Source organism: Corvus brachyrhynchos, unplaced genomic scaffold (assembly GCF_000691975.1).
Source record: "Corvus brachyrhynchos isolate BGI_N302 unplaced genomic scaffold, ASM69197v1 scaffold114, whole genome shotgun sequence".
Taxonomy (NCBI): domain Eukaryota; kingdom Metazoa; phylum Chordata; class Aves; order Passeriformes; family Corvidae; genus Corvus; species Corvus brachyrhynchos.
Genome location: NW_008238337.1, coordinates 2,501,684 through 2,512,214, shown reverse-complemented (window position 1 = coordinate 2,512,214; position 10,531 = coordinate 2,501,684). Strand labels below are relative to the sequence as shown.

The 10,531-nt window shown below is 44.9% G+C and overlaps 1 protein-coding gene across 3 annotated transcripts in view; it reads right to left on the bottom strand.

Moving 5' to 3' along the window:
- Window positions 1-6,921, bottom strand: part of RILPL1 (Rab interacting lysosomal protein like 1) — a 17,895-nt gene extending 10,974 nt beyond the window's left edge. The window contains exons 1-3 of one of the 3 annotated variants that reach the window (XM_017734766.1): window positions 6,739-6,921; window positions 1,788-1,906; window positions 639-866 (exon numbers count right to left, since the gene is read on the bottom strand). In XM_017734766.1, the coding sequence (XP_017590255.1) occupies window positions 639-866; window positions 1,788-1,906; window positions 6,739-6,799 (408 nt within the window). In that variant the 5' untranslated portion in view covers window positions 6,800-6,921. The remainder of the gene's footprint in view (window positions 1-638; window positions 867-1,787; window positions 1,907-6,738) is intronic. The other 2 variants (XM_017734768.1, XM_017734767.1) reach the window with 2 other exon arrangements.
- Between the last annotated feature and the right edge of the window lie 3,610 nt (window positions 6,922-10,531).

Genomic DNA, 10,531 nt, shown 5'->3' with positions numbered 1-10,531 from the left:
CCAGCTCTATTTGCAGACTGTCACTTTGCCTGCTCTGCAAGAATCCAGCTCTGCCAGCAGGAACATTTGCTTTTCACGAACATCTGTGCTCACAACACTTCACTGCACAATTCTAATAGGAAGCAAAAGCAGAAATAAGGCCAAAGTTGGTTCCTCTAAAAAGTGCCTTGAAATATTTATATGTTGATTTGGTAGCACTAAACCAGCTTAGTCCTGACTGATCCAAGTGCCACAAGCACTGCATGGACCAGGTGTGCAGAGCTGTGCCCTGACTCCAGGACCACTTCTGGCACAGCTTCTGTTCCACTGTGGTTCACCTGCCACCATCACCACTGTGCACCCCTGTGACCCATCCGGCCTTGAGTATTTGCCAGATCTTTGATCTGGCAAAGCTGAAGCTACTGTTGGCTGTTTGTCTTTGGAAAAACCAGACTCTTCAAGGAACTGGTTTGTTTTCCTTTGGGGGAAGGGGTAGGTGCATACAAACAAAATGAAGCCAACACGCTACCACAGCCCTGCTGTCTGCCTCCAATATCAACTAACAGCTGATATTCCAGAGATTAGCCAAAGAGGTACTTGGTATGAAGTCCAAAGCTTTTTAAAAGGCTGTTTAAAAAGTGATTCAAGGTGCCTCTTACCTTTACTTCCTCCCCATTTTGGCTGGCCTGGCTGTCCTCACCCTGCAGTTTTTCTCTGAGCTTCCCCAGCTCTGCTCGCAGGTTGCCCATCTCCTGCTCCTTGGTTTGCAGATACGCTTCCAGCTCCACCTTCTGCTCGATCAGTGCCTTCCCCTGGGCCTCAACCACTGTGATCCGGTGCCGCAGGTCGTGGTTAATCTTCATTAACCTGTTCTGCTGCTGCTGAAGCTGCAAAACATCCACCAGCCATAGCTCAGTGTCCATTCAGCCATCACTGTGATTGCCCAGTCCCAAACATCATCTTAAACTAGAGGGTTCCTGTTGCATTTAATCTGAAAAATTCCCTCCCTCTCCTCACCCCGAGATTAATTTTTTTAGTATCTAATTATCTACTACAATTTCAGTCACCCAAATTTAATTGATTTTTAGACTAAATTCCCCTAGCACAGGGATTTTTTCAGATAAAAGCAAATCCATCACTTCTGATATTAGTTCAAGGATAGGGTGACTTATGGGATTCTGAATCAAATCCTAACCCAGAGGAGAAGAAATACAAGACAGAGGAATCCTTAATATTCAGTTTATAAGTACTTTGCTTTGAGCTCCAAGGCTCTCTCCTAAGGCAGGATGTGACCTGCTGGGTGTGTGTGGACAGCCCCAACTCAAAAGGCTGCAGCACCTGCCAGAGGCACTTGGGCAGAGCAGAGATCACCTAGGCCTGGCCTTCCTAGCACCGGGAAAGTCCCATGGCCTAAGGACATGAAGCAGTGTGAGGATGGGAAGCAAAATATGGGTAAGGAGGTCATTCCTCCTGACACAGAAAGTGCCAAACCTCATGTCATCCCCGGAGTCACAGTGGAGTCTGTGATTCATCTCAGACTAAGCCCTGAACAAAAGGTCACTGTTGGCAGAGGTGGCCTGGGCTGAGCAGTGCCCTTCTCATGCAGAGGTGATTCACACTGCATCCCTGGTGTGGGAGTGCACTGAAACCTGACCATTCTGGACACTCCACAGCTCTGCTGGACACTTCAGTTGCAGGACTAAGAATCTGGCACTGTTTACACTTTCTGTATTAACTTCGAACTTGAAACCAGGCTCTGTAAGCATGGGTGAGAAAGAAGAGAAATAGGAAGACCAAAAGCCACTTACAGCCTCTACATCCTCATTTTTAAGTCCGAGTTCCCGGTCCTTTGCTCTGATTTCATCCCTCTGTTTATCTACCACTTCTTTCAGCTTCTTCATGACTTGCCGCTCTCTCTCTGACATCCCTGGTTAAAAAACGAACACAGAACACAAACTAAGGACAGTCAGGAGCTGCTGAGGCTGAGAACAATAACAATGAGAAATATTTAAGTAGACTCTGGAAGTTGCCTGCTGGTAGAATTACAGAGATGCTTTAGAGGTTACTTCAAGGGTAACAGAACACAGATGACAGAATCCACTCCATTAAAGCCACTGCATAGACACTCCTTAAAAAAGGAACTGACAGTCCTCAGAAACATTTACAACAGTGAGTGGCACTGCTGCATCTTGCTGCCTTAGTAGTTTTACATCAACGTTCACACTGTGCCCCAGGGAGCTTGGTTATCTGTGTGATAATCTCTGGAATCAGCTGGCCAAGGCCTTGTGAAAATTGTAAAAAAGATGATCTGGATCTTCAGTAAGATGTAAACAACATATCACTGTTTTGGATTGCATCTGGATCCAAACCAGCTGAGGAGAACTGGACTAGATTGATTTTTAGTTGAAATCCAGTTTCATGTTTGGTGAAAAGATGAAACAGGACCTTCAGAGGGTACCCCCACCTTAAATGCAGAACCAAAATTTAGTCTGAATTATGGTCACATATTTTCTCCTCCTGTTTTGCCACCCTTTTCCCATCCTACTGTGTGATAATTCATATTTAGAGTAACTGTACTTGAGAGAAAAATACTACATAGCATTTCACTGGTAAAAGGAGTTTGGAACATTGCCAAGAATCCAACACTGATCCTGTCTGAAAATAAAGAAAGGGTGAGATTAACCTTAAATCTGGCCAAGGAATCATTAGGAAGTGTCATAAACCACAAACCAGGAAGCATTCCTTCTATTTGCCATTACAGAGATAATTTGTACCTGGTACTGCAGTGATGGGCTCTTGAGAGCAGACACAGACCAGAGGATTTAACTCGGTGAGATGATGAATCTCCTGCCCTGGCTTTCCCTGAGAATGGCACAGAGATGTGCAATTTGATGGTCCTGAACTATCACATGAAATCACATTGCACAACATCCTTGAAGATGAAAACCCAGTGACCAGGGCAGTGTGTGACTCCTCTGGCCAAAGTCCAGACCAAGCAGGAGCTCAAATCCAGGGTCTGCTGCAAATTCTATTAATTTTGGCATAGTACTTTGTTATGTGGGTCTTCAGCTTCTTCCATTTACGAACTGCAAGTGGTGATAATTCACTCCCCACTCTGGGATGGCTGGAAAGCTGCTTCCTTTCTAATATATTAAAGCAGCTCCCACATCAGAAATATGCTCTGTATGCATCAAATGTTTCCAGCCAGGAAAGGCTCTCTTTTCTAACATCAGCTCAGACTTTCTGGTTTTGTTCTTCCCTCATCAGAGAAATCCAGAGTTCCTCCCACAAGAGAATTTAGCTGCATGTCTTTAGGAACTCCAGCTCACAGGTCAGCTACAGAATGAACTGATGGAAAATAGAGTAGAGCAGGACAAACCTCAGAGAAGGAAAGGGAGTAACTGGTGGATGTGCACTCCTGCAGCAGCTGTGGACTCCCATGCAGGGAGTGTACCAGAGCAAACAGGGGGAACAGCAGCTCCCATCCTCAATGCTAAAGGACCAGAGCTGTGGTACTGCAGAGAACAGGGAACTGCTCTGCTGGGAAAAGGACTGGTGGTCATGGCTGGCCAGGAATTTGGTTCACAGGACGTGTTCCTGTCAAATCCCAGAAAAGAACTGTCAGTGACATGGTGTTCACATTCTAGTGTTACGTCCTCATCCCTTTTAATTCTGTGGTACATTTGCCTGCTCTATTTCTGGACCCTGGTTTTTATCAGCTCTATGTTGCTCTGGGTTCTAGTTCTTCACAGGATAATTTTAATTCTTTGCCTAGGTACCAGCTCATACCCACCAGGGAGGACAAGTGTCACAGACACAAACTGCTGCTTAACTTCTCTAAAAGATCCACATTCCTCTATCACACCACAAGTCTGGTACATCTCTGTACCCACAAACCTCACTGCAGGTTCCTGGATCCACTCGCTGCAGCCAATCTCAGGGCTGGGGACTGAAACATCAGCTGTATTTAAAAACAAAAGAATCCAAAACTTTGCCTTGAAGTAGAGGGACTGCAGTGAAACTTTAGCCTGGTGGCTTCACCCAGAAGGAGGCAGCACTAGTGAATGAAGCTGTATCCATTAGTACTTGTGAGATGCTTTGAGATCTCTAGATAGCAGGTGCTATTTAAAGTACCATTCAGTGCTGACTACTTTTCCTTCCACTGTGCTCATTTTTCTCCCTAACATTTGGTGAACACCTAAAAGGCTTCGACTGTGTGCACAGATCACTACAATTTTTATTTCAGGAAGAGGGGGCGAAAGGAAAGGTGGCGAGTTTTGTGAAACAGTCACATCTCCTTCCATTTCCTCAGGCACTGGGAAAGAGGAGAGGGAAATCACTAAGTGCCCTAAATGTAAAATAATTATCTCTAAATGGTTCAAACTCTAATAACTGCAAGATCTTAAATGGCACACCCAGTCGGCTTCCCCAGGCACATCCTATGAGCAGCTTCCTGTGGGTCGCTGTGATCACAGCGTTGTTCCAGCAAGAGAAAGGAAAGCAGCTGGAGGGGAGGATACCAAAGAAAGAAAGAAAAGAAACTGGAAAAAAAATAGAAGATTCTTTATTTTTAGGAAACTGTTCAGCGTTGTGTCCATACAACACCTATCACTGCAGGCCAAAGTGCCAGGCAGAGCCTGTGGCACTGCACCATTACCTCAATACTCAGAACAAGTTCAACTCCCCTTTTGAAGGGAACTGTAGGTCCTGCAGCACGGGAGGGTCACACAACTGCTGCCATCCTGCTGCCTGTCCTTACCACAGCCAGGCTGAGGCAGCAGCTCCCCTGCAGTGACACTGCAGCCTGCTCGTCCTGTTTGACACACTTGGGTCAAGTTTGCATGTGGCATTTTCCTGGGATATTCCAATCAGTCAGCACCATCGAGCAGTGCTCCGTTTGGGCTTGGGAGGAGTCACTTTAATGGGTGTTACAGACTCATCTTTAACTCCTCCCGTGTGTTTTGTGTACTGTCACAGGTCCTTTCACATGAACCCTGCTCTGCTCAGACTGCACAGAACACCCCTGTTTGCACAGGACTGCCTCTGCCTCTCCCATGAACACTTCATCATGCTCAAGTGAGGCCCTGAGAATTAATTGGCAGGATTGACTCTCAATTGACTCTCTTGCACACCCAAATCAGTGGCCTCTGTTGCCTGTGTAAAATAACCCCTCTAACTGTCTGGTGAGTAAGCAGTGAGCTGCTGATCCCCGGGGCCAGCGCTGAGGGGAGACATGATCACAGTGCTAAACCATGCTGAGATAGGAGCACTGGAGTCTGCTCAAAATGAGTCCAGCTAACACAGTATTTAGTTTGAAATCCTGCCTCTCTGGACTCTACATCAGACCATGGGACAGAGACTGAAAAAGAGCAGCAGAACTGCTTTCTGACACTACCCAAACAAGTCATTTGAGACAAATCTATCCCTGCTCATTAATGACAAAATTTCCTAAAAGAAAAACAGTTGGGTTTGATATAATAGATCCCATTAATAAAATGGGGTTGATATAAATTAATGATTTCACTTAAAGTGATTATTTTGGCCAAAGAATATCAGTGATCCCAGAATCTAAGCTCTGGAATGGGCTTATGGGTTATGTTTGTGTTGTTATACATGGGTAGACACAGTAAAAATAACAAGAAAAGCACGTCTGGCATTTGCTTGGCTGGCTGGATGTGAAGAGTATGGCTATATTTAAATGCAAACACATGAGCTGCAGTGAGCTAGATAGCCACTGGAAGGGAAAAGAAGAAGAAGAAAAAAAAAGAAAACAAAGGGGAAGCTGGTTCTTTATAACACGATGTCGGTCTTGATGGTCCATGACTCATCAGTGCCATTCTGAATTTTGCATGGAGTTTGTCAGCCTGATGTTGGGCTACTTCTTTGCGACTAATTGACTCCTAAATTGAAAGCATTGCATTTGTTTTGAAAAGTATCTTGAGAGGTTTAACAGTTTTTACTTTTTGAAAGTTTCATTATACTCCTCCCCAGGGCAAGTGAACAGCACTGGGCCTCGGGGAGAGAGCAAGTGCAACTTGCACAGTGTGGGACAGAGTTTCATCCACCTCCAGCAAGCCTCCACTTAATCCCAGCCTCCGGAGCCTGGAAAAGGATATCTCTTCATTCCTAGTGCTCACTGGAGAGCTGTGATGGCTCAGCTGTGTGCTCTGCTTTCAGACTGGTCAGTCATTCTGAATGCTCCACTCAGGACATCGTGAAACGGACTTGGGGTCTCACAACCTCAAATTTTGTGCTGGGAGTGGTGGAGTAAACGAGCATCTGTTCCTCTGCTCCTGGGAAAGAGCTGTTGGCTGAGCTGTGGGTCAGAGCTGAGGCTGGCAATTGTTTCACTTGCTGCACTGAGATCTATCGGTACTTGCAGGTATATCTTGAACTTCATGCTGCCTCAAGAATGCCCACAAATGGGTTGTTTCAGCTCTTTAGGATTCACCCCCTCCCTGGATTATAAATCTCCTCACTTTTTCAAAATTGGCTCTAAGTCCCCTTCTCAGCCAAACAACAAGTTGGTTGTCATTCCCTCATCCTTCCACTTCTTAATCATATCTTCAGTGTCATCATGTATTCAGAGATTTTCTATTCAGGGAATAAAAACCAAGTAAACAAACAAACCAGCCTTCAAAACCCAGATCTGCATTAATCCACAGGAAAAAACCACACCAGAATATCCAGCCAAAGTATTTTGATAAAATATTGCTTTTTGTAACAAAGCAAGGACTGAATTTGAAGTATCAAACTTGCCTTCATGCTTCTGAAATTCCTCTTCTGTGAAATTAATGTCTTTGTGAGACAAGTTTGTCATCAGTTGTTTATTCTCCTCCTGCAGCTGTGCAATTTGGGTAAGAAGATCCTGTGCTTCCCCTCTCCAGACATCCTCCACCAGTTCTAATTCCTATAAGGTAGATCAGGACAACACATTTATATTTTTAAACATGTTAAGAGTCTATGTCTGGACGATTTATAGATCAAACTAGTAGTGAACCTACTGATTCTTATGGGAAACAATTAAATGAGACTACTGTGAGTTTCCTAGAAGACATCTGCTTTTCTAATGCTGATGCCTTTTCCTGGTCTTCAAATCAAGAGTCAAACACGGTTAGAAGGGAAAAAGGGATTTTACCTTGGTATTTATTTTAAGGAACCTTAGGTGCACACGTCCAGGTCGAATGCACCTCAATGCACACCACAATGCACCCCCAAAAGATAAGGTATATCATTATAGGTGTTACTAATTAGCAGATCTGTCAAAGATTCCCCAGTGAAAGGTTCAAGTGAGCTCCCCTCCCCAAGGAGCCTTCCCCTGGATGGTTCTATCTCAGTTTACAGAATGTGTTCTGGAGAGGACCTTGGGCTCTGGGGCACACTGATCCCTAACTAGGAAGCTTCTAAAATGTTTAGTCTCTGAGCTGAAAAAACAAGTCCAAGAATGTAGGCAAAAAGCACTGAGAATACAGAAGTTGTAAAAAGGTATAACAGGGGTATAAAAGAAAAGGCAAAAATCTTCATGGCATCAATGCCACCACCAGGAAACCAGCCACCACAGTCCCCTTTGCTATATGCTGAATGTAAATACCTGAGGGGATCATTCCTGATGCAAACATTTTTGACCTGCAAGCTACCCAAAGGATGGCTCCTTATGCCCTGCTTTGCTGTGAGGACCAGATTAAGGGGGCTGCTGTGTTAGACAAATAACGAAACACGAGCACCAATTCCCTCCTGCAGCCCAGGAAGCAGCTGCAAAGCTGTTAGAAATGCCCCCAAACCATCCCACAGTGAGGGCCAGTGGACATGCTTGTTCTGACAGAACAGCCTGGTCTAAATTCCTGTTATGAAACACAAGTGTAAATTGATGAGTGTGTGATCCAGTGCAGCAAAGCCAGAGCTCCTGGTGCACATGGGGAACACAAGCCCAAACCCTGCTGCTTCCTATGTAAATTGTTCTCTTGGAATGTCCTGAGTGGTGTCTGTGTTAGTGGCAGCGAGGCCATTCAAAACAGCTCCCATTTGTCGGGACACTCTGTGTCAAGAGCAGCTGTCACCAATCCTCATGAAGGTCAAATCAGGATAAAAAGTAAAAAGTCCTCAAGGAAAACAGTTGAATTTAGAGCCTTGCTCGTTCTAAAAGCCTCTCTGTATATCTCACTTCTGCAGTGGGGGGCATTCCCTGTGCCATTTTCACGTATGTTCTTCAAACAAAAAGCTGCATGCAAATCCCTGGAGCCAGGCTGAGTCACTGCTGACTTTCACATCCATCCACATGCCCCTTTCCTACCTAACAACAAAACACATTCAGACAACAACCCAGCCAAGCACAGCTCGAGGCTAAAATAAGCTCTGCTGAGAGATTAAAGGATAGCTCTCTGCTTTGAATGTATGCTCTGATAATGGGAAGTTATGTTCCGGGTGACTTTTGGGTCCAAATGCAATTTTATTCCAGCATTTATTGCTGTATTGCTGCTAAAAGTGTTGCAGAAAACATTATATGGCAAAGAATAATAAATAACAAAGGTGTGGTAAGCTATGCAGACTTAACTACTAAAAAGGAAAGAAAATGTCATTAATCACCTATTTTACTTGAAACTCTTATCTTGAAAAAAAAGTAAATCTGTAATGAAATTGATATTGCCAAATACCTGGACTGTTTACAGTGATGCTGCCTGCTACAACTCTGTAGCTAAAATAACGCAGTGACCTATTTTAGCAATAAACCAGCACATTCATCACTTACAAGCATATTGATAAAACCAAAACAGAATGCACACAAACCCCCAAACTATCTAAACTCATATCATTTATGTGTGGCTGCACTGTAAACACACAACTATCCTGAGGTTTGCTTAGGCACACTTTGTCATTTATTGCTATTGAAGAGACCAATGAATTGGAGCAGAAATTAACTTCTGAATCCTCATTAATGGAAGTACCAGACAGGGGAGGCACATCTACGGGCCAGGCAGTGCCAGCCAGCTCAGGAAACCCCAGGCAGTGGGTGCTGAGCCAGGTTTACACGCAAAACAGATTTACACATAAAGTTCAAGTGCTGAAATCTCATAAACTGATGCTTGCAAGGACCACTAAAAGCTTTTCTCGGTGTTTCTTTTGGAGGCTTTGGGGTCAAAAATATTTCTCAGTATCTGATTTTTTCTGCTTATCAGCACCTGTCCTGTGAAAGAGTCTTCAAACCCTCACACTGGAACAGAGAAGATGTGAGACCACTGTTCTGTAGGAACCTGGTGCATTGGGAATCAACTTGATTTAAAAAAATAAAAGGTATGTATAATGTAGTTTATTTTCCTGTTCAAATCTGTTTACACTGAAGTAGATTGTTTAAACACTCCCTGGGCCACTTCATGAGTCTCAGAGGAGCTGATAGAGCAGAGGTGGTTGACGGGCAGGGAGATCAGCTGACACGTTTAGGAAACTTTTTAACACTTACAAGAACTTCACAAACATCTACACAGAACAACTTGCACAATGACACTTGTTCAGTATCCACTTCACCCGCAGCCTTTGGTAAATATAACATATTTGTATCTATTCTCTAGACCTTATTTCATACTCTTGAGACTTATCAAGGCTTTGTACATTAAAGATCTTTTACGATCCTTTTCAGAGACATTGCCCTGAGACTTCCTCTGCAAAATGTTGCAGGGTTTATCCTGGATTTTCCACATGCTAGGTGAAAGTCCTCTAGCTGACCCTTTAAAAAATATAAAATGGGGATTCATCCAGTTAAGCCAAATCTTGAAGTTTGGGGTCTCTCTTCCAGAAATCCCCTATCTCCTGTTTATCCTGATTCTGTGTGTGGAATCAGGAATGGCATAAGGCAGCAGTGATGATTTAGCACAGTCATTTACTAGAAGAACCATTTCAGTTATCTGGATGGTTTAAAGAGTGGATCTGCCACTTTTACTGCAGTAACTGGAGCGTGCTGTCCTGCTGTAAGAGCTAACAGGATATGGGAAGTGCTCTCTACCTTGGGCTTTCAGGGGAGTGGGGTCAGGGAATGCTGTGACCACCCCAGAAAAAGCCAAGGGATATCTTGCCATCAGAGGATGGAGCAGCAAGCTGACAGAGTGCTCCTCCCGACCTTCCCTACTCTTCAGCTCTAACTCTGCTCTGAAATCACTTGGTTCTCCATCTCTCCCCTCTGACTTTCCTAACCCGAAGTCTGTGCCAGGAAAACTAGACTGCTAAATCATTCCCAGCTCCGGAGAGGAAAGTGTATTCTTGTCAGTGACCTTTCCTGGCCTAGCAGGAAGCAGGACTATCCTCTCGTCAGGAGAGGGGATGGAGCAGGAGTCCTAATCGGGGAGACACAGGGGAAGGAAATGCAGTGACTGGGGAAGGGGTGGAGAAAGGGAAGGAGGGAGGAAACTTCCAGGAGGGAAGGAAACAAAAAACAACAACACGCCCAAAGCCTCAGCGACGCTAAGGCAGCATCCGCGCAGAGCCCGGAGCCCTCCCGGGCGGTACCGCACGCGTGCCCCGCCCGCTCCCACGGCTCCGCGGCATCCCGGCCCGCACCCCGGCC